The sequence below is a fragment of the Pelodiscus sinensis genome, chromosome 25, assembly GCF_052426305.1.
Source record: "Pelodiscus sinensis isolate ZL-2025 chromosome 25, ASM5242630v1, whole genome shotgun sequence".
Classification (NCBI taxonomy): domain Eukaryota; kingdom Metazoa; phylum Chordata; order Testudines; family Trionychidae; genus Pelodiscus; species Pelodiscus sinensis.
The window spans coordinates 17,902,665-17,925,521 of record NC_143076.1 but is presented as its reverse complement, the minus strand read 5'-3'; the positions used below and the strand labels follow the sequence as shown (position 1 = coordinate 17,925,521).

The window sequence follows — 22,857 nt, the reverse complement described above, 5'->3', positions numbered from 1 at the left end:
TTTGCTGGGCATTGGGGGATGCGACTCGCCTTAGGAAAGGAATAAGCAGCAGTGGACTGAGACTTATTTTTAGTTTGTGCTTCATTGTGGCTGCTGCTGAGGCCAACGTAATTATATCTAAGGCACCTATTATCATGGCATCTGCTCCTCCTGCCAGCACTCGACAGAAAATCTAGGAAGCAAAATTCAGGGAAGTGATTTGAGTTTGGATCTCAGGGAATCCATTTGGGGTTCCTGGAGCTGTGTCTTAGCATCTCCAATACAAAGATGTTTGTTTACTTTAGAGAGAATTTTGGAGCAATTTATTCTCTCTCACCTAATCCATCGAAGGTGGCAGTCCCCTAACTGTGGCGTGTGCCCACATTCGGGGGAGAGGGGACAGCGGCAGGCGCTGGGCCAGTCCCACAGAGGAGTGGGAAGGGGGCATCACCCAGCCCTGCTCTGCCCCAGCTGCATTCCAGCCTTGCCCCCAGTTGCAGTGCTTTCTGCAGTACTGTGGTGTCATGCTCAGCCACGGCCCCAGCTGCGGCTCTGCTCCCCACCACAGCCCCGGTGCTGGCCCCTCTTCTAGCCTGGACTCAGGGGAGAGGGGCGACCAAAACAGTTTGGGGGTCGCTGTTCAAAGGGTTACATGACCTTGGTGCATACATGCAGCGCCCATTATTCTCAGGTGGAGGAGTCATGGGTCATGTGCAACTTTCCCAGGAGCCTGTTCATTCTCCGAATTCGGAGCTTTCTTTTCCAAATCTCTACGACCCCTAATTCTCCCACAGAAGCTGAATGACATGGCAGCGGCCCAGTTTGTGAGCAGCGCCGAGGCAGATGTGCTGGAGGGCGTTAACATCCTGAATGAGCTGATCATCCCCTGCATGCACCTCATTATCAATAATGACATCTCCCAGGATGACCTGGATGCCATTGAGGTCATGAGGAACCGCTGGTGCTCTTATCTCGGACAAGAAGACATGGATGGTAGGAAATTGCCGAGCGGCTTGCTTCCTTTAAAATGTTGAGTGGTCAGGATGTTCTACTGGTCTAAACTGGAAAAGGATTTATTGCCCATTTCAAATCCTCCTGAAGAGTCTTAAGATTTGCCCTGGATATGTACCATGTGCCTGCCTTGGCAATTAGACTGGCACCAAAAAAAGTGTGCTCATATTTAGAGTGAATTGTGTTATGGAACAATTTGATTGTCCTTCGGCCACAGAAAACAGATTCTTGACCATTGAAGTGTAAGAAGTAAATGATTTTAAAATATGTGAAATAGGTAACTTGATTTCATCTGTCCTTTAGGATTAGCACTGAAAGCTACATTTCAGCCAGTGCGATTGCGCTGACACACTAACTGTGTTTGTTCTGCATTTCCTTTCATGGGCCAGAGTTACGCTGCCACGACTCCTTTCGGCCTAGGGAAGAGAACAGGCTTGAGAGTCTTAACACTGCTCATTTTAACCAGCAGAGGGTAAACTTGCTGCAGGAGAATGAGGTAGAAATATGAAGGATTGTTCCTCAAATGCTGCTGCAAAATAGAAAGCTGGAGAAATTTACAAATTTGATCTTCTTATAAACTCCTCCATTTAAAGGACACCTAAATGAGAGATTTGAAAGGGGCAGGCAGAATGCAGCAGTTTCCATCTCTCCTTGTGTTGTGGGGGCCGAGTCTATTGTCACTGCCCTGTTTAGTCATGTTGTATGTAAAACGGTTTGTGTAGTAGACTAATTCAGTTGATTTTTCATCTGTCAGAAGAGGAAAATGGAGAACTGTGCCCTTTTATATTTGCTCTTCTGTTGGGGCTACAGTACTGCATCTCTCTCAGAGAAAGGGGTGTCTGCTTTTGCATTTTCAGAGGGTAACAAGGTTAAATTAATGGAGATTGCCTATCTCCTAGAACTGGAAGGGACCTTGAAAGGTCATTGAGTCCAGTCCCCTGCCTTCACAGCAGGACCAAGTACCATCCCTGACAAATTTTTGCCCCAAATCCCTAAATGGCCTTCTCAAGGATTGAACTCACAACCCTGGGTTTAGCAAGCCAATGCTCAAACCACTGAGCTGTCCCTCCCCGTGAGGTTGACTTGTTTGATGTTGGGCTTTGCTGGACCAGCACTTGAAAGGTGATCATTTGTGAAAGACTAAATAATGCCTGGCCCATTCTAGATATAGTGCAAATGCAGGCTTGTAAGATGGGGAGTGACTGAGTGGTAGCACTCTGAGGGTTAGAGAATTAGGTTTGGAGTGACTGTGTCAAGTGGCCTGGATTAAGAAAAGCCAGATTGGTAGTTGCACTAGTAACATACTCCAGATATATTGCTAGTAACTTCACATCACTGGTTTGCCAAGCAGCTAGATTGTAGACTGTACATGTGTGCAAGACAGGGGCAGGGAGTGAGCTTGGTTTGTTTTTCTTTTCTCCCTTTTGAAACATATGGTATTGGTTCCGGAGAGAAACAAGATACAGGATTTATATAGACCAGTGGTCTGGGCTGGGTTGACATTGTCTCTCCTCCATTAAACAGTACACATCACTGTGCGCTCAGGGTGAGCCGGGTTAGGCTGTGGTAGATAATCACATAAAAAGCATAGTGGGGTTTTGGGTTCTGACACTAAAACCGGCTGTGTTTGGCCTTTTTTGGTAACTTCCTGTTTCAGTGCATTTGACTCTTGCATCCTCCTCCACAGCGAACCTGCAAATGAAGTTGGGCGAACTGCTCCCCAGGCTCCTGGACTGCTCTGCAGAGGTCATCGTTCTAAAAGAACCCCCGAAGATCCGGCCCAACTCCCCCTATGACCTCTGCAGCCGCTTCGCAGCCGTGATGGAGTCTATTCACGGGGCCTCGCCTGTGACTGTCAAATAAACATCCAACTTTCCGGCCCTAGATGTGACACGTAGTAATCCACCTGTCGGTATAATGCCCTGTGTCAGACCACATTTGAATGCAAGAGGGAGAATAGGCAGATAAAGATGTTTCATACCCAGATGCAAGCCATGGGTGTTGATCCAAAGGAATGCAAAGCAGTATTGCACTTTTAAGAAATAATTGTCAATTATGCAAAGGACAGGAATCACGGTAGCAAGATGGCACAGCATATGGCTGGTGGTAACAGCTGCTTCTCATCCCCACAACAAAAAAAAGGGGTTGTGTCTTCGTTTCTTGCCACTTTCAAAAAATGTCCCTTAGGCGCAGATACTTGGGATGGTCACAACGGCCGAACAGGAGAATGGTTCATTGACAAATAAGTGACACTTCTTAGCTTTATTTCCAGAAAGTATGTCCTCGCCTTTCTAAATTCTTAACTGAAAGAACTTATCCATTCAGATCTTGCCAAAGTACTGCTGGCAGGAATTGATTTGGGAGACTGAGAGACAGTGAGGATTGATGGAGCACAGTGTGTATAAGACAGGCAGTCATGCATGCAGCTGCATATTTTACTTGAGTGAAGTCAAACAGGAAGTAAAGGTGTCTCTCGTCTTTTTACCTGTCAAACAAATATGCAGGGCTCTTTTTGTGACAGACAAGCAAATACTGACATATGATGGAACCTAATTTTAAAAGATTGTCTTCTGCACCGTATCACTGTGATGATAATTACTAACTAGCTAAAGGAAATAAAAGCCCCAAAGGGAATTCCTCTCTCAGATCTGAAAATACTTCCTTCTCCACCAAGGTTATTGGTGAAAAAATTGAGCAGTGGACAATAACGTTAAAGCGTGTATATTTGTAATTTTTTTTGTAAAAATTTACTGGGGGAGTGAGGGACAGAACCACAGCGGAACACTTTTTAAGGGCAGCCTATGTTTTATTTGAATGACAAAATTGTTGAAACCAAAATGTTCTGAATAAATGGGGGAAAGAATTCCTATTTGATAGGACTATGCAGGTTTTATAAATGTGCAATAAAACCATTTGTTCTATTTTAGATGTGAAATAGCTCCCTCTCTGGTTTTTTTCCTTTGCCGTCAAGTTTTACAACACTTCTGTGCCTTGGAATGAACAGAAGAAATGAGAACATTGGCCCACAAGATCATTTTAATCTTTCGTAAATTACAAAGGTTGAACCTACAAGATAGCTTTGAGGCCGGCCTGCCAAACCGGTGCTAGTTCCTCAGTGAAGAAAGAATGACATCTAGCGGCAGAGAGGGTTCTATGCTTTGTTTGTGTATGGTGGGTGGTTTGCTTTTTTTTTTTTTTTTGCGGGGCTGTGTGCTGGGGATTTTGTGTCTGTGTATTTAAAGCAAATGGTCCTGTTTGGTTTCTTTAGTTGTTAACTAAAGGTAGTACTGTTGATTCAATCCATCAGTCATTGACTTTGCACAAATCTGTCACTAACGACTTGGCAACACTATTGTTTCTAATCACATATTAACATACTCTAAATTGTAGAAAAGATACAGAAAAAATATGGTACTAGTCACGTTCTACCCTGGGGTTAAAAATGGTTAGCAACAAACCTAGGGTTTAAAAACAACCAGCATAAGCACTTATTGTTTTTGCTATAGTTGTCAGTGCATCAGAGTCTCTTGTGTCCTAATGTAAGTTAAAGAAGGGTGAAGCTAGCTGTAATTTTTTAGTAGCTTTGCGTTGCTGCTTCGAATTTTTCTCCTGGCTTGTTTTGTGTCTGAGTGTGTGTTTGTTTTTAGTTTCAAGATAAATCATATAAATGTAGTTGCACATTCCCTTTACTCTGGATTAGCTTTTCAGTTGGAGACAAATTTCTTGAATCCTTCCTTGGGGCTGTATTCTTTGTCCTGTCAGACATCAGCCCATTTCACAAAAATTGAGGCCTAGACAAATGGAGCCACTTGTAGAGAAACTTTCTGTATCCTACTTCTGGGTGAAATTCACCCATGTTGAACGTTGGATTACCTGAAGCTCTTTCACCCGCTTGTCCTCCACTGTACGTATTCCAAAGAAGTTGACACACGCTGCTTATTGATGCTACCTGGTTTCTCTTGAAGCCTCCTTCTTAGGACAGGCCACCCAAAACTGATTCCTTTAGAGAGCCCCACTTTGTATTGGAAGTCATTTTGCAGTAGATTTTATATATGCAGAATGCCTTCAGGAAGCAGCCATTTCCAAGATTCTGCAGTGAATAATTCAGTTGGATTAAATTAGCAAAGAGGGGGGAGAAACACTGTAAGATCCTCCAGCCAAACTGTTTATTCATTTGGGACTGAAATCTTTGAGTTTCATATTCAGTTGCTAACATCAATCTACATTATAGCAGAACCATTACCCTTTTTATAGTTAAGCTTCTGTTAGCATTTCCCTAGCAAAACATAGATTTATTCCAACAGTTCAAAACACAGCTGTAAAAATAAAATACCTCCCAGATGGAAACTCGATGGGCAAACTGAAGATAGACATTTATAGGCCCGGGTTAAGAGTGCAAGGAGTGAAGGGCCTTTGATATTTCAACTTCCTGGCCTTATTTGTGTTTTTTATATTGTCCTACAGGGCTTGCTTTTGCAAGGTGGGCTGGTAGTGACTCTCTCATAGCCTGGCTATTACTCTATTATCATCTAGTTCCAAATCACTCCCGAAATCTGTTTTTGGTAGTTTCAAGTCTGGCTTGTTATGGGAGGAGCATAGTGTCTGAACTATCGCTAACTCTTTGTCTCCCCTGTCCTCCAAGTATCCATCTATTTTGCCACACAGGTAATTTCTCGTCATGTCTTTACTCCGTGACTCTGATAACAATATTTGCCATTCACCACCACTGTGGACTCTCTCTTATCCCTTGTGCAATGTTGGGAGTCTCGTAGAAGATGTGTCATTTTAAAGACCCCGTCTGTGCAATAACCATACAAGTCATTGCCCTGCAGAAAGCTATTGCGACCAAATAGGATTTCCCCCATTCGCATCCTCGTGTATAGAATGTCACTCTTTGTATACTCATGGGGATATTTCCCTGCCCCATTAAACTACTGCCAAAAATATAATAACCAACAGATCTCCAATCGCCACACAGCAAACATCAGATATTAGGAAATTAAAGGACCTGTTTATTATAACACATATATGCTTGAAGAGCCCAAGCTAGTGCCAGGGAATTTCATGGAAATCCTCCCATTGACATTGGATCAAGCTTTAAAGCCACAAACACAAACAAGCTTTAAAGCCACAAGCTTTTAGCCCACGGAAGCTAAAAAATCTGGACTGTCACCACAATTCTGTACTCTCACTTTTCTCTTCCCATTATTCTCCGTGTTGATTTCCCAGGGGTGCAGATCACAGTAGCACCCGACATCCGAGAGTCTCCTTTGCCTTTGTCATTTTGGCAGGTCCCTGGAAAGCAGCGAACCGTGTGTGTGAATCTTTGAAAAGCACATTCCACCAGGCAAGCATGTCCTCCTGGCCCGCTGCATTTTGCATCTCTTCATCCTTATTACAGAAACAAGACTCTCCGCTGCTGCTCATACAGCCCCTGAATTGTCTGTTGTCAATTTCCACGGCAACCATCCCTGTTGCCACAAATGCAGAGTTTTGACTGGGTGTGGGGCAGCAGGGAGGGAAAGGGGGTTGGTTGCTTTTGGGAGGCAAAGTCAGTAGCAGAAGCAATCCTGGTTCTGTGCAAACTCAACCGACAACGGCAAGCAGCAGAATTGGCTGAAGCAGAATGTCCGTCAGCATTTTCGGTGGGTTCCTTTCAGTTCTTTTTAACATGAGGTTTAAGGTTCTAATATGTACACACTTGGGACCTGGTCCAAATCCTGTTAGAGTTCTTCTGTGGATGGTGGATTAAGCTGTGAGTGTGAGACTGCATCCCCAATTATCCATGCAAGCAAAATTCCCATTCATTAAAGAAATACTGCATCATTTCAAGGAGGCAGAGGGAGGGTAGATTATTCAGAAAGATCAGGCTTCCTCAATATCATTCTTTGGCCTGTCTGCAATGTTTCTAAAATGTCCGGGGTTCAGCCAGGCTAGGAAAATCTCTGCGAATAACCTTGCTCTATGCATAATGGTATCTCCACTGGGACAAAGAGAAGATTACAAAAACAAACTTTTAAAGCCAAAAGTGAACTTCTTTGTTTCTCCAAAGAATTCTGGTTTTGGATGGGAGCTTTCTTGCTTTGATCTCATTGTCACAGACCTTATCTTAAGCAAAGGTTTTAAAAAGAACAAAACAGAATTGTTGAATAGTTCTGTAGCATCACATTTACTCCTGATCAGGCTAAAACAAGTATTTAACAGCTTTATTCCATATAACTCTTTGTAGTACCAGTAAGTGCATACAAACGTGTGTGTGTGTGTGTGCGCGCGTGCATGCGTGCGCGCGCGCCAAATGAAAATTTAGAAGATCTTCAGAGGAACAGTTCAATTAAAATTGTTATACACAAGTGATCTAAAAAAGAATTAAAATGGATAGTTTTCTAATTGTGGATCTGATATTTTTATGATTTCACTGAGTAGTAAATATATGGGTGAAATCTGCCACTGACTTCACATCTTTCATAGACATGGAAAATGGATTTTTAGTATAAACTGGCTTTCTATAAGAAATTTTTTGCTAGATGAACAAAAAGATGCCACTTTACTGCAGCATTGCTCTGTAGCTAAAATCTTGCTAAAATCTTCTCCTTTTATGCTGTTCAGGATGCAGTTACTTTTTGAGAGCACAGAAACATGTTGCCATAAAATTGAATAACTTGTGGTGGAATTCATTCCTATGAATAGATGTAACTTACCTCTTCCTTCTCCCCCCCTCCCACCTTTTTCTCCCTACAATGAACATTGAAGTATCAAGAACTATCAGAACTGTGTACAAATGTTACTTTCATATCAGAAATGTTCAAAGATGCTCAAATAGACTAATCAATAAAATGCTGCATTTAAAATGTCACTAGAGATATGAAGTGCTCGTTAGTTTTCTGTGTTCACCTTGTTGATTCGGTAGTTCAAGGCTCAGTCTGCAAGGGTCAAAGGAAAAGTGGTTGCTATTTAAAAGTTTCAAACACACAGGAGGAGAAGACCAATTGCAAGACTTAATCATTCCTTATGCACAAAAAAGTAGCTAATAATTATGAGAACTGCCTCAAAATCTGAACTAGAGAGCTGTAGAGAATCCTGTGCTGAAAGTCTTAAATTACCAGATCTGCATTTTTGGGGTGCGAGTGTTGTCTCCCGTGTCGCGTTGCTACTGGATCTTGCAGCGTTGGTTCGTGGCAAGCTGCTAAGGGCATTGATGGCATTTCCGTCCCTTTCACACAACTTGAGGCGATGAGGAGCAGCCCACCTACTACCAGGAAAAATCCAGCAAACCAGCCCAAGAACATTGCTTCCCCAAATTCCCATCTAGGTACAATTTCTGAGACGGTTTCATCCCAGAATTCATTCACAGTGGTATAAGCGACCCAGGAAACTGGAACGAGGGTCATAATTCCTGAGATGCCAAAAATCACTCCTCCGCAAAGCGCTAGCTGTTTCTTTAGAGAGGTTTTTTCTTCCCATGCCTTGCAACAGTCCAGCCCACAACTGGAAATCAAAACTCCAAGAAGTCCCGATCCATTAGAGAAGGACATCAAAATCCTGGACACCCGCAGGTCCAAGGGCAGAGCCAAGAACGACTCGTAGCTTTTACACTCCATAATCCCTTCCTCTTGCATTACGCAGACTTGCCAGAGCCCCATGGTCCAGATCTCCATTTCATTCAAGTCCAGGTTGAGGTTCTTCCAGAGTGGCACGAAAGTTGTAACGCAGGATGAGACCCATCCAAAGAATGAGAGAAATATGCTTCCCAGTTGAACCTTCGTGTTACAGCTCCAAGCCATGCTGAGGCCGTGTGAGTGAGCTGTGTGCCGGTCAAGATGAGTTTGGGTGTTTGAGCAGAAGCTTTTGGTATTAACTCTTTTGAAGCTGTGCTACAGAGTTGATTTCCATGAGTATGCTGTTTCAGTTGGCGGGCTATTGACTGAGCGCTGTTATTTGTTTCTAGCTTTCAGAGGAGCAGCGTGGGGGAAATTTAAGCTTATACCACTAATTCCTGGGTGTGGCCACAATTATTTTCATGTTTTGTTGGTTTTACTGGATTAAAAAAAAAGGAGAAAGGATTCTGGCAGGAGTGCTTTCCAGCAGGCCAGCCAATTCAGTGCTGTACGGCAAGGCATCAAATGATCAGCCACTACTGCCGTATGTGAGCTCACGTGAAAACAGCAGCTATGTGACTCTGCAACTACTGCAGCATGGGTTTCAAGCAAAACACACTAACCTAGCCCAGCCCACCTCAGCCCTCTTGGGCAGGTTCAGCTGCTAAAAGCAGGCTGTGAGTGAGGGTCTGTTAATAACTGCAGCTGAGATTCCATCCTGCAAGTAGGTGTCCACGGTGCATTCAGCACCTGAAGGATGGACTTTGCAGTATTTGGAGCAAGTCTGGTCTTGGATCTGGTTGTCTCTCCAGTCATTTGGTGCTCCTCACTTGGGGGTCATCCAGCATGCTGGCCAGGCTTGTACGGTTAAAGCCAGTACTAGGAGCAATAAAGGCCTTCTGTTGACTTTTCTGCCTGTTCTGCCTGTCCGGGTGATCCTGGCATGAACCAAATGCTCCAGGAGCCCTGTGTGAGGGCAGGTGGAGTAAAGCACCCAGGTGCATTTCAGCATTGAACATGAGAGAGAGAAGCAGCATCAAGATGGGCATGGGGAGACGGAGGCGGAGGAATCGGTTCTGTGCTGGTGGAAGAGCAGAATTGGTGCAGCTGGATTGGTTTCAGGTTAGGGATGTTAAATATCGGTTAATTGAATAGTCGATTAACCTCATGAATTCTTATTGGTTACTCAACTATTCTATAGTCCCTAGAGGTGGGGCCAGAAGCCAGTGTGCTCTGGGTCACTCCCGAGGAGCCCCCTGCCACTCTGCACTGCTGCCTCTGGGGCCAGCTTAAAAACCAGCTCCCCACGTGGACTGTTTGCCTGTCGCCCCGCGCTGCTGCCTCTGATACAGATGCAGCAAATTGGGATGGCAGCAGCCCCTTTTCCAGGGGTGGGCTCTGAGCTCCTGGACCCAGTGCGAGATGGAACTGAGCCGGGCTGCCTGCCCGCCTGGCTCCTGACACACTTCAAATGCAGAGTAGTAGGGGTAGGTCCCGGACCCGGCACAAGCTGGAACTGAGCCAAGCTGCTGGTCAGCCTGCTGGAAAATGTGGGGGGGGCGGGGGGCGTGTCGTCTATGGCATTCACCGATACGCTTTTGCTTATCGGTTCATCGACTCCACTATGACGTCCCCAGTTTGCAGGGTGTTACCCCTAAAACCGTTTCAGCGGGAAGAGGAGGGCGTGGCACTCGGCCAAGGCTGTCACAAGGCAACCCAAAGCGCTGCTGTCTGGCAGCAAGTCCCGGAGAGTCCCGGCCCCCAAGAGGATTAAGAAAAGGCTGATTAACCCCGCCCCTGCCAGGCTTCAGATACACTGCAGGGAGAGGCTTGGCAGAGCAAGTGCCTCTGGCGACATGGCCGCTCCAAGAGTTTCTGGGATGGGGGCGGGTGAGACGAACCCTTGAACAGCCAGAGAAGATGGGGAATACTTGAGCCAGGCCCCTCCCCCTCTCTTAATGATTCCAGCCTGATGAACGACTCTTTATCCCATTCTCAGAGGCTTTTAAAGTGCTGGCTCCTTTTCAATCCGTAAATAAATACCCAAGGAGCGTGGAGTGGCACAGGGAGATATCAGAGGTGGGCAGGCCTTTCTGAGAAACCCCTTTGCCTGCATCTCCCGGGACTCGCTCGGCAGGCAGGGGAAACGCTACCTGTTTGCGCAGGGCGGGGGCTGGGAAGGCTGCCGTCTGGACAGCGCTTCCATAATACGCGGAGTGACCGCAGTCAGCTCAACTCGCCCTTTCCCTTCCCAGAGCTGGAGGCCTTTTACAAACGCTGGTGAATTACAACTTGCAAGCTGCACGAGGGGGAGCCAGGGAGCGCGTTCTGGGATCTGATGCCAGGGTGGTGGGCCTGATGCAAGAACCTGAAAGGAACAGCTGGCTGTGTTACAGGGAGGGGGCAGAGCAAAGCAAACTCACTTGCCCCAGGTTCCACCCTCTGTCAATGACAAGAGTTGGAACGGGTCTTGACTCCCGGTCCTGCTGCTTTAACCACTGGGGAAACCTCCTTTGGTACATATCCTTGAAAACCATTGTCTGAATTCACCTCACCAACTGCTGACGTTTGTAACCCGACAGCCCTAGGGGGAAGGAGCCCAGGGTCAGCGATCAGTTACGCTGAATGGGAACCGGTTCCCAATCATAAAACTATATCTGGTTTGTTTTGCATGATTCTATTATTGAGTCAGGCCCATTGACCCACCAGCTCCTCCATCCCCCACCCAGGAATGATTCCAGCCTGAGGAACGACTGGTTACCAGTTGCTTCCAAGGAAGGCAAAACTTGTGTCCCGTTGATGACAATCTTCATCTTGCCTCTCGCTGGTGAGTAGCTTCTGGCTTGAGTCAGTGCCCAAGGAGATGGTGAAATCCATTCTCGCCCCTCCTCCAGATGTTGCAGATTCCATCCTGAACCCAGAAACTCTTAGCCAGGCCTTGTTCTTATAGTCCCACTGGACAGCAGCAAATGTCAACCCTTCTAGAAGGGGAGCCCCCGAAGTTGAACCCCTTCCCAACCTTCTTTCTCAATGGGCTCTTAGTGCAACTGCCTCTTTGGCCTTGGAGCCTGATGGCACGCCACAGCCTCAGAAAAGGTTTTGCAACCTTGGATCCTCAGGAAAACCTCATGAGCTGGTCCGTGCTGTTATCCCCATTTTAGGGACAGAGCGACCAAGACCCAGATTGGTGCAAATCTATCCTAGGAATTGGTGGCAGAACTGGGAATAGAATTTAGGAAATCCTGGGTATGGGTCCTGTTTTGCAGCTGAAATAAAACACTCTGTTGTTGTTTTTTAAAAAGACGGAATACGTCATATAGAAGGTCTTAAGTTTCTGTTTACAGTTCATTCCCCGTCTGTTCCTCTGTGCACTGATACACCAAGGGAACACAATGTCCAGCTTTTAGAATTTTGTCTTTATTGGGGGATTAGCGACTCTAATCTCTCACTCATCTGCCTCCTTTGTTATCGAGAGGGATATTAAAGGGCAAGACTTAAAATGACTGTCTCCCCCTTGCCATGGCGGTGGTGGTGGTGATGCTGCAGCCATTCGACACCACTTGCAGGGCTGGGCTCAGGGCATCTCCACTTTGGATTTTCAGGTGGTGTCCATGTTTCGTGTCTGGGTCCCCCTCCAGCCACCTGTGCTTTTTAATGTGGATGGTGGGAGGGTCAACCCAGCGCTGAAAATCCAGAGGTGGCTGGAATGTACCAAAACTGAAGCTCCAGGACAATTTGGCACAATGGGTGTATGGAGTTCAGCTCCCAATGTACCTAGTGCCTTGCGCTTTCTGGCCTAAATGGAACCTGAGCTCTTTCTGAAAGTCCGGTCCCAAGTGCTCTTGTTCCTCGGCTGGAACCAGCGGCTGCTATTTGGTAACGTCATCCGGGGAGCTTTGGCATTGGTGCAAGCAGCTGGAAGGGTCCATGCCAACAAGGATGGGGGTGCACAGGAATGATCCACCCTTCCCAATTGATGTCGAGCCAAGAGAACCTCTTCAGTAATGAACCCTTGGGCGCCTGCACTTCTCTTGGGAATAGGGTTGCCAGGTGTCCAATTTTCACCTGGACTTTCCATTATTTGGGTCTCCTATCCGGGGACACAACTTTGGTCTCCCCCCCCCCTTTTTTTTTCCTCGACAGAATTTTTTCCCAGTGTTTTTTTTGGGTGGGGAGGGGTGGTATTTTTTGTTAAACCATCTGGCAACGCTACTTGGGAAGTATGGCGCACTTGGAAAAAAAGTGTGCGTCAGAACTTGTGTGCGCGCGTCTGAGGCGTTGCTAGCGCCGCGCTTTCGGGCAAACAAGCCGTGTCGTCTCACCCCGTGGGAAGGGTTTCTGTCGCTCTGTTCTCAGTTGTCAGCGCTGCTGCTTCGCTGCTCCCGGACCAGGTTCCCGCCGGCCTTTGCGGCTGAATGGCGGAGGAGAGCTTGGAGCCTGTGGCACTGAGCTGAGATGCAGTTCTTGTGTCCCGGCGCGGGGGGCAGCCAGGTGAGGAGACGCCTCTGGGCATGAAGCTTGTCACTCGGCCAGGCTTGTGAATCAGCACACGGCAGCAACTTCCGGATGGGCACCGCCATTCGACCTGCCCGCCGGCGGGCGCTCAATCTGAGTCCAAAACCCAACCTGTCCTGGGTCAGAGGAAACCAGGCCAAGCCATCTTAGGGCAGTGCACCTCCTCCACCCACTGCCAGGGAGCCATTTCCTCCGCCCGCTGGGGGGGAATGGCTCTGGCGGGGAGGGGGTGTTCAAAGGAGCCTAAGGGAGTTAGGTGCTCACCCCTGGTGAATTTCAGCTGGATTTGGGAGGACAAACACCCCAGCCTTTCAACTTGTGGGCAACACAAAGCCTGGCCCAGCTAGGATTGGAGAGGGAGGGCAGGTCTTTGCTGAGATCCCTCCCCCGGAGTCAGGCAGCCCAGCGGAGTAAAATCCCTGCCGGCCGTCTCCGAGTCATGCCGGGGGATGCTGCCCCGCGGGGATGCCATGCAGTGCAGCTGAGCCAAGTGAAGACCAGAACTGTGTCACGGGAGGGGCGGCGGAACCTCATGGACAGCTCCGTGTTTGCTGTGGGAGCAGTGAGGCCCCGTGCAGGGGTGGGGGGTTAGTTTATTGCTGATCTGTAGACAGCACAAACCTGAAACCCCTGGGGGGGGCTGTTTTAAGGGGGGGGTCTCCTGGGACCTTTCCTTCCGGCTGTGGCTGTGGCTCTGCCTCTCCTCTGCAAGCGGCGAACTGCTCCCAGCCTGTCGCTTTGGAATGTCTTGGGGAGCAGGCGCCGCTCCCCGCCCCTGCCGTCTGCCTTCCCTAAGGCCCTGCGGGCAGCCAGGATCCTCACCCGCACCAGAGGCCAGGGAGGCTGCTCACAAAGCCCCTTCTCTTTGCATGACCGATCCCAGACACCGGGACACTGACGTTCCCGAGCAAAACCTCCCTACGGATGCGCTGGGCGATGCCTTCTGCTCCCCTGGGGAGCGCAGGAATGTCGGCAGGGGATCGGCTCCGGGGGCGCCCCTGCCCCCTCCCGAAGCGCGGTCCAGGGCACTGCGCATTCCCCGGTGACGTGCGAGGTGGCCTTGCACGCCCACGGAGCACGAGAAGCCGGTTTCACTTCATTCTTCGGTACCTGTCACTTGGTTTGCAGCGCTGACACTTGGCTCCGTGCCCCCCCCCTTTGTCTGGCTCGCGCCCCCACCCACGCCTGCCCAGAGGGGCTGGCTCGGCCTCTCGGGGCCGCACGGGGCGGAAAAATGAAGCGAAGCAGGCTCCTCGTGTTCCATGGCCCCTCCCCCGGTGCTGGGGTTCAGCCCCCAGGCCCGCAGGGTGTGGAAGCCCCATGCTGAGTTCGGGGGCAGCCCTGGGTCATGGGACCCGGGAGAAGAGGGGGATTGCTGGCCGGGGCAACAGAACCATCCACTTGGTTCCAACTTCCTCCCTCCAAAAGGCGCCTTCAGCAGCCACCTGGGGCAAGCCCTAAGGGCCCCGTTCTGGCGTTCCCCCAGGGATGCCGCAGCCCCCGCTAGCTCCCCGCTGCACTGTGGGCGCTGGGCCGGCGCCCGCGTTCTGGTGCGTGACTGGGGATCTCACTAATCCCGAGGGGAGGGAATTCTGCAGTCGCTTCTGGCCGGGGGCCATGGGGCCCGGCTTTGGCAGCTGCTCGGTTTGAGCAAACGTCCTGAGGCCCAGAATGTGGGGGGGGGGGGGGGGAGCAGCTTCTGCTGAGCTTGGTGGGAGACTCCGGCTGCTCTTTGGCCGGACTCATCCAAGGGGGAGCCAGTTCCCAAGCTGTCACCCGGCTACGGCCAAGGGCAACCTGGGCGTCGCTCTGCCAATGACAGGACGGTGGGGTCGCCTCAGTGCGGCTGGAAGGGGGGGCCCACGAGACCCAGGGTATGTCTACACTACCCCGCTAGTTCGAACTAGCGGGGTAATGTATGCATACCGCACTTGCTAATGAAGCCCGGGATTTGAATTTCCCGGGCTTCATTAGCATAAGCGGGGAGCCGCCATTTTTAAATCCCCGCTGCTTCGAACCCCGTGTAGCGCGGCTACACGGGGCTCGAACTAGGTAGTTCGGACTAGGGTCCTATTCCGAACTACCGGTACTCCTCGTGAAACGAGGTGTACCGGTAGTTCGGAATAGGCACCCTAGTCCGAACTACCTAGTTCGAGCCCCGTGTAGCCGCGCTACACGGGGTTCGAAGCAGCGGGGATTTAAAAATGGCGGCTCCCCGCTTATGCTAATGAAGCCCGGGAAATTCAAATCCCGGGCTTCATTAGCAAGTGCGGTATGCATACATTACCCCGCTAGTTCGAACTAGCGGGGTAGTGTAGACATACCCCCAGTCTCCCAGCCCCGGGGGGAGAGTTCTGGCTCTGGCCCATCCCTCCCCCATCCCTTGCCCCTTGCTAATGTCACCTCTCCCTGGCCCCCTCCCAGCCATGCCGGGCATCTGCCCCCTGGACTCATTCCCACAGGCTGCTAAGCCGACTGTGACAGCAACTTCCAGTCACTCCTGCCCTGGGATGCGTTGGCCATACTGAACATGGCATCCAGCGGATACATCCCCGGCCCGTGTGGCCCAACACTTGCTCACTAGGAAACTGTGCTCGTTACAGGTGACCCCCCACACTTATGACCTAATTGGTTTCTGGAGAACTGTCGTAAGTCGCGCCCTTAATTCCCACAGGTACTGTAATAAATGGCGGAGCCATTCCTAGAAACCCAGTTCATTCCCTAAAAATACCACCATGGAAATGGAGGAAAACGGGACTCAGTCGTTCAGATAATGCACACACATAACGAAATGGGGCGGAGACGCGCGCGGGTCAAGCAGCAGCTGCAGACTGGTAAGTCTGACTAACCTTGTGCGCGTCCTGTTTTGGGAGGACGCGTGGAGTCGGTCGTACGCCGTCATAAATGCGAGCTGTGGACATAAATTGGGGGGGGGTTAGGAGCTATCTCGCATGAAAAAAATGGTCGTTAATGCGGGGGGTTGTAATTCGGGCGGTCGTAAGTCGAGGGTCACCTGTATTTCTATGGCTACCGTTATCCCCGGGATCCCAAAGCATATCGCAGGACTCAGTCCTGTTGTTGAGAGGGTTGTTTCCAAACGACCTGCAAGGTATTAACCGGGGAGCAGAGGGGAAAGTAAATGGGTGCACGGCTCTGGCCAGAGCTGGCTGAGTTGCAGCAAAAGCCAGCAGGGAGCTATTGAAAGAGCTGGTGGGGACCCGGGTTGCAATGGGACAGACATTGTTTACCTGAACTCTGACTGAAAGTTACCGAGAGAGATTAAACTGTATTAATAACCCGTGGGCTGTTTCAGGCACTGGCTAAGCAGTTATATATAACCGGGATGCCACCTGTGCTATTTTTAACCGCCTCTCTGTAGGGATCTAGGTTTAAATGTAGCATGTGGCTGCTTTTAACAGCCCGGGGAGCTTGCACAGCACGGAGACGGCAGTGATAGGCCGCGGGCTCGATCGGTACCATTGCCGGAGAACACACGGCCGGTTTTAGATCCAGGATCAGGAGCAGTCACTGGGCAGGCCTGTGCTAAGGAACCACCTGGCTGAATGAAAGTCACGAGCTGCCAGTCCTTGGGTGTTGTCCCAGCTGAGAGATGGCATGGGGGGAGGGGGGGTGATGTTCCCGACCCACAGCTGACGCCTCCCAGCCAAAGACAGAGAGGGAAAAACCCAGGCTGTGGGACCTCCTGGATGCCAAAGCAGGGACAATCCCCTGTGGGAAATTCCATACCGGACTGGGAAATCCCTTCCAGCCTTCCCCGGCAGGCAGGGGCCCAGCCCAGCTGTGTCTTTGGCTGGACCCTGTCCCTGCCGTCGCCCTGCCGCCTCCCGCTGACTGGGGCTCGCTCCCTTGCTGCATCGTGTTTTTACCCAAACCGTGAGCTCTTTGGGGCAGAGCCTGTCCCCTCCGGGGTGTGTGCGCCCCCCCGATCCCGGCCAGGGTGCTAGGCAGTATGTAGTGCTCCCTACAAAAGCTGCATGGGGAATCCCCAGGCAGGAAGGGGCTGAACCTATAAACCCTTCCCCGGGTGGGGGGGGCTGATTGTGGCCCCCTGCCATGCTAGGACACTGATCCCCTATTAGAAACCTAGGACTGGGCCTTTCCCCTTTCTCGCACCTTCCAGCCGAGGCCCTTGGGTGCGTCGCACGTGGGCGCTCGGCAGTCGGGCCGGGCGGTCGGTGTGATCCCACGGGGCACAGATGGGGAAATGAAGAGGGGGAGACCCTTCCCAATGGGGCTAGATTGGGGCTGGGTGGTGCTACCCCCCCACAAACAATCCACCATCCTGAACGTCTCAGACGGAGAACCGAGGAGTCCTGTCCCCCAGCGCTTTAGCCAGAAAGTGTCCCGGCTCGGTTCCTTGGGGCGGGAGGTAGCGCCCATTGTGCTGACGGCGAATGGGGAAGCCCCCTTCTGCGTGTGGCACAGGCCGGCGCGGCAGCCCGGGGAGATGAACCCTGCCAGCTCCTGCGTCTCCCCGGCGGCCGGTCTCCTTGCCCAAGCCTTCCTGATTAAATCATCTTGAGGTAATTCTGCATGTCATTGAGCCAGATTAGCGGGTGACCTTCTCCCAGGAGGGGATGGGGGCAGATGCCGAGCGCCCTTCGCCTGCTCGCTGCCAGAGGCTTTGCAGCCAGACCTGGGGGGAAGATGCATGCGGGCGGCTGGGACTCCAAACCCTAGACTGGCCCCGGCCCAGCGACCCGGCTCCGGGTTGTGCCGAGAAGCTCCGTGGGCGAGTTGGCCGGACAGAGGGGGGGACATCTGCCCTGGCAGGGCCCTTGGCTGTAAAGATGAGGTAAGTGCCTTGCTTCCCAAGACGTCTGCAGACGGTGGGCTCGGAGCTGGGCGGGGTCTCGTGGCTAAACACAATCGGGCCCTAGGAGGAGGTCTGAGCCAGCCCCCGTTACGGAAACCCAAGCAGCTCTGCGGCGTGAGGCCGCTCGGTGGGCGTCGGGAGGGGGGGAAGCGCAGCACAGAGTGGTGGAGGGGCGCAGTGCGGCTCGGAGTGGGCTCCGGCAGGCGACGCGGGCTGGTTTGCGTGGCCTGGTGCAGCAGGGACGTTAAGCCGGCGGCTCCCCCTGAGAGACGCCTCCACAAAAGGCTGGTCGGACGCCTGGCTCCCCTGGGTCAGGTGGACAGTGTGCCGGACGGACGTGGATCGCTGGGCAAGGACACAAAACTGCAGCTTCCTGCTGCCGGGGGGGCAGGGGAAGGGCCTTTCATCTGAACCCCACGCTGGCCCTCTGAGGCCCAAAATTCCCCCGGTCAGCCATTTCTGCCGGCAGCACTGCTCCCCTTGACTTTGAGTGGCCAGAGAGTGCCTGGCTTCCAGGGGTGCAGGGTGGGCCACCTCCCCTGTCATCCCAGCTGCTGCCAGGCAGGGTCTATCGGACCCAGCTGATGGGAGCTCGGGGCTGGCCTGCTCCTCGGGCTGGTGAACTGGGCTTGGCCCCAAGGAACTTGTAGCAAGACCAAGGGCTGAACAGAACCAGGACAAATGGAGACGGGGCATTAGCCTGAGAGGCCGTCGTTAGAACCTGAGTGGCGCTCACGCTGCGGGCGGTTCCCACACACTTCTCTGAATAGCAGCATCAGCCGGCTGAGCTGGGGTGGCAACAGTTTCTCTCTTTCTTATAAAGCAGGGCTGGGGAGCCTGTTCCGGGTCGGGGGCCACTGACCCACAGAAAAATCAGCTGAGGGCCACACACAAGTGAGAAGAAAAAAACCTCCCCACCGCCGTCGCTGGCCCCTGACTCAGAAATAGAAGCGTCCCGCGAGGGGAGGCAGCTGGAGCACCAGTGTGGGCTCCCCAGTGCTGAGTGCGGATCCAGGCAAGCCAGGGGGGCTGCATCGGGTCCCCAGGCCTTAGCTTCTGCAGCTTTGTTATAAAGTTTGAAATATTGTGTCCCATGTTGCATGTGGCCTAGAAGCCGTCCCCAAATATACATTTGGGCCCAGTTCATCCACCAAGGGATGACAGAACATGGCTGGAGGGGAAACAAACCCAGCTCCCTACCAACCCTGGCTTTCCAGCAGTAGGGTGACTTTGACCCATGGGAGAATTGTAATGACAACTTAAGGTAAATCTGCCCCTAGCTGGGATAGGAATGTACAAGGGCTATGAATCCTCATGCCTCAGGGCATAAACTGATCAATATCTTAGAAGAAAGATGGTCCAGTTGGGAGGGTGCAAGCCTGGGACTCAGCAAATTCCAGTTCAGTTGTCTGCCCTGCCACAGACTTCCTGTGACACCTTGGGAAAGACACTTAGCTGCTCTCTGCCTCACTTTTCCATCTGTAAAATGGGGATGACAGCACTTCCTTACTGCTTGGGGTATACTAATGCTTGTGATGGGTCCAGATCTTAATGGGGGCTAGATATGTAGCTTAGATAGGCAGCCCCTGGGGACAGGAAAGTAGCCAGGATACGCGTGTGGGGAGGAGACAGGCTGGAGCTACCCAGAGCTCATTCATCTCTTTCTCGGTGTGAAAGCTTGTCTCTCTCACTAGCAGAAGGGGAGTGGGCCAGCGGCAGGGAAATCACCGAATCCCTTTCTCCACAATGGGGGTGGCCCCATCCTGCCCGGGATAGAGACCCAGGACGCTGGGTGGGTCGAGATCGGGAGCTCGGTGAGATGAGTCCCCGCTGGGCAGGGCCAGTCCTAACCAATTGGCGGCCCCGGGCGACTGCCCGGCTCGCCCGTAGGGTTGCCAAAAGGTTTCAAAAAAAATACCGGAGAAAAATTTGTCAAGCCAAAAAAAAAGGGGGGGGGGGTCGGGGAGTAACCAGGGAAACGGGGGAAGGATTTGGGAGGTCGGGCTGAAATGCAGTCGCGGCCTGCCCCTAACACCGGCTCAGTCGGCAGCACCTTGAAAATGGTGGCCCTGGGTGATGCCCGGCTCGCCTGCCCCTAACACCGGCTCTGCCACTGGGGTAGCACATCAGTGTGAATCGGGAGAGCCACCCCGGCCGGCGTGCCATGGTCTCAGCAATGGGGTGTTGAACTGAGCACAGCGTGCTCAGGGCTCTGTTGGGGGCGTGGGGGACTCCCCCAAAGGCGACACCATGGATCTGGCTAGTCCCGCGTGTCCACCGTGTTCAGCAGCTCATTGACCTAGTCGGGTGCACAAACTGGCAACCCCGCATTAGCCGTAATCCTCGTCGGGCCCGGCGTGGGGCTTGTCTGGATGAACCGGGAGCGCGGTGCCAGCCGGGTGCCAACGTGGGCGGCTCTTGAACCTGCCGCGCACGGCGTGGACCCTGCTGCCGCATGCGCACAGCCCCCGAGCGCTTTGGGAAGGGGATAGGTCAAAGCAGGAAGTGGTAGTGTGTGGTAACAGGGTCCCCATGGACCACTAGCATGCAGCAGGCTAGTACGTGGTAGATTACACCCCAGCTTGCCGCACACTCACTGTTCATCCAGACAAGCCCTTGGATTATTGCAGCACCTCAAAGCGCTGACGAGCTAGGTGTTGTATAAAACAGATTGCCAGGGATAGCCCCTGGTCTAAAGAGCTTACAGTCTAAATAGACTAAAAGAGGCAGGAACAACAGAGGGGCGCAGGAATTGGTCCTAGAGCGATTAGAACTGAGGTCTCCTGACTCATAGTCCAGTGCGCCCTCCACTAGGTCACACTGCCTTCTCCAACAGCCCTCGCGGCTGAATTTTCTACAATAATTTTCCCTCCTCGGCAGTGCAGTCTGGCTCCCTCAGGCGTGGCCTCTCCACGTCTGTGAGCGGTGTGTGTGCACTACCCTCGCACAACGTCTGTTCTCAGCTGGCCGCTGCGGCCAGGAGAAAGGGAATCGTTAAGGCCCGTAATGGTTTCTGAGGTAAATTACCCATCGCAAAGCCTGAGACACAAACCTTCCCGTCCACGTCCTGAGAGTGAGAGAGAGGAGACGCAGGGGTCGGTCACGTCTCCTCCTTTTCATTCACGTGCACAGATAGCTGCTCTTTTGGGCCGCTGGAGGCGGGCGTGGACGTGTGTGAACGCTCGCGGGGACTGGCAGGAGGAGAGTCAGAACATGGCATCTGTGGGTTCTGCGTTCAAATCCAGACTAGGTTGGTGGTGGCCAGAAACTGCTGCCGTGTGATGGCCATTCCCTAGAACAGGGGCTGGAGCTCTTGGGTCAGCCAGAGAACAGCTTCTGGGACTGCAGTAGGGGGGTGACCCCTTGTGCTGCTCCAGTGGAGAGAACAGCCAGAGTGGGTCGGCCCAGGAGTCCATCTAGCCCGGCGTCCTGGCTTCTGACGGTGCCAGGCGCGTCAGAGGAAGCGAACGGAACCGGGAAATTATCAAGTGATCCATCCCCCGTCGTCCAGTCCTGGCTTCTAAGGGTCGGACTGTAGGGTCGCTCAGACGGGGGTTGCATGCTGTGGATCTTGGCTCATAGCCATTGATGGATCTGGCCTCCATACACTTACCTGGTTCTTGGAGCTAGTGTACAAGAGCCACTAATGGGAGTTTTGCGAGGCGGTTCTCCAGGCGAAGGAGGGGCGATGATGGGAGCCTGGGGGTAAGCTGTTGTTTGGTGTGTGGGGTGGGGAGGGAGCAAGCAGTTGTTTGGGATTTTTGGTGTGTGTGTGGGGGGAGGGGGGGGTTGCACTCACTGCCTGCCTGAAAGATACCGTCTGCTGCGCTTGCTTGTCTGTTGGGAGGTCCATGTGCTGAGCTCGGCTCATGCAGTGCGGGGAGAGAAGCAAACCCACGCGATTCGGTGGACTAGCCACCCAGCTCGTACACAGGCTGCGGGGAGGCGAAGCCACGGAACGTGGGAGCAGCCCAGGGGCTGACATTTGGTCACACAAGTTCCCTCTCTTGGTTCTGAAGAGCGACCGAATCCAAGCACCTCACGTGTTCCCGGCCAGTTTGCAAACATGGGGATGGACTAAACTCCCCACAAAAATTGCTGGCTGCGAGTTATTCGCCCCGCTGTGGCGCAGGAGCACTCTGGGCCTGTGGACAGGACGGGTTTTTACTAGGGAGGGGAGCAACTAGTCGACTATCCCATAAGCTTATCGGCAGGGCTCACAAGCAGCAGCGAGCCCTGCTCGCCAGCCACGTGGTTCTGCACTGTGCGCATGCACAGATCGCTCTGCGCCGGCTCCTCCGGGGTGTAATCTACTCGCCTCAGGCAAGTCAATTACATTATTTGTCGAGCCCTGCTTACCAGAGCATTGACTAGTGATGCAACTAGTCACTTCCCCTCCCCCACACTTGCTGCCCCTGTCAGAGAGAGGCAACAAGGCAGGGGAGCAGGAGCCAGTGCTGGGGGGCAGCTTAAAAGCCGGTTCCCCCCAGCACCATCTCCGCTGGGGGCAGGGGAGGTAGAGGCACAGCGGGGACTGAAGCCGCCTTTGCTTGTACCGCTTCTGCTGTGATTCTGCTTTTGAAATGTACAAAAGCCCCAGCGAGACTCTTGTACATTTCAAAAGCAGAAGCCCAGCAGGGAGCGCAGGGCGGGCGGGGAGCCCCCTACTGGTCCCACGCTCCCTGCCGGGCGTCCTTGTGAAATGCTACAGTTCTAAGGCCGACGCCCTTATAGACTAATCGAATAGTTGATGGAAATTTCATCGACTATTCGATTAGTTAATCTAAATTTAACATCCCTGGTTTTTACCCCAGTGCAAACCCCTGTGTGCAGATGCAGTTCCAAACTGGGCAGAGCTACAGGGGTGTGATATGGCTACGTGGGGAGTTCGCACTAGCAGGTCTCTACCAGAGATATGGC

The 22,857-nt window shown here is 52.1% G+C and overlaps 2 protein-coding genes across 15 annotated transcripts in view; one reads left to right on the top strand and one right to left on the bottom strand.

Annotated features, from left to right (window-relative positions):
- The window catches only part of USP28 (ubiquitin specific peptidase 28), a 48,403-nt gene extending 44,478 nt beyond the window's left edge, over nt 1-3,925 (top strand). For 13 of the 14 annotated variants that reach the window (XM_075909767.2, XM_075909776.2, XM_075909766.2 and 10 more), the window contains 2 exons: nt 774-972; nt 2,678-3,925. In XM_075909767.2, coding sequence (XP_075765882.2) covers nt 774-972; nt 2,678-2,853 — 375 coding nt within the window. In that variant the 3' untranslated portion in view covers nt 2,854-3,925. Of the gene's footprint in view, nt 1-773; nt 973-2,677 lie in introns of those variants that run through there. The other variant, XR_016347861.1, reaches the window with a different exon arrangement.
- Nucleotides 3,926-7,396: 3,471 nt separating this feature from the next.
- CLDN25 (claudin 25) lies at nt 7,397-8,787 on the bottom strand. Its single transcript, XM_075909779.2, has one exon. It carries the CDS (start codon nt 8,769-8,771, stop codon nt 8,082-8,084), a length of 690 nt encoding a protein of 229 aa, XP_075765894.2. The 5' UTR covers nt 8,772-8,787; the 3' UTR covers nt 7,397-8,081.
- Nucleotides 8,788-22,857: the final 14,070 nt, after the last annotated feature.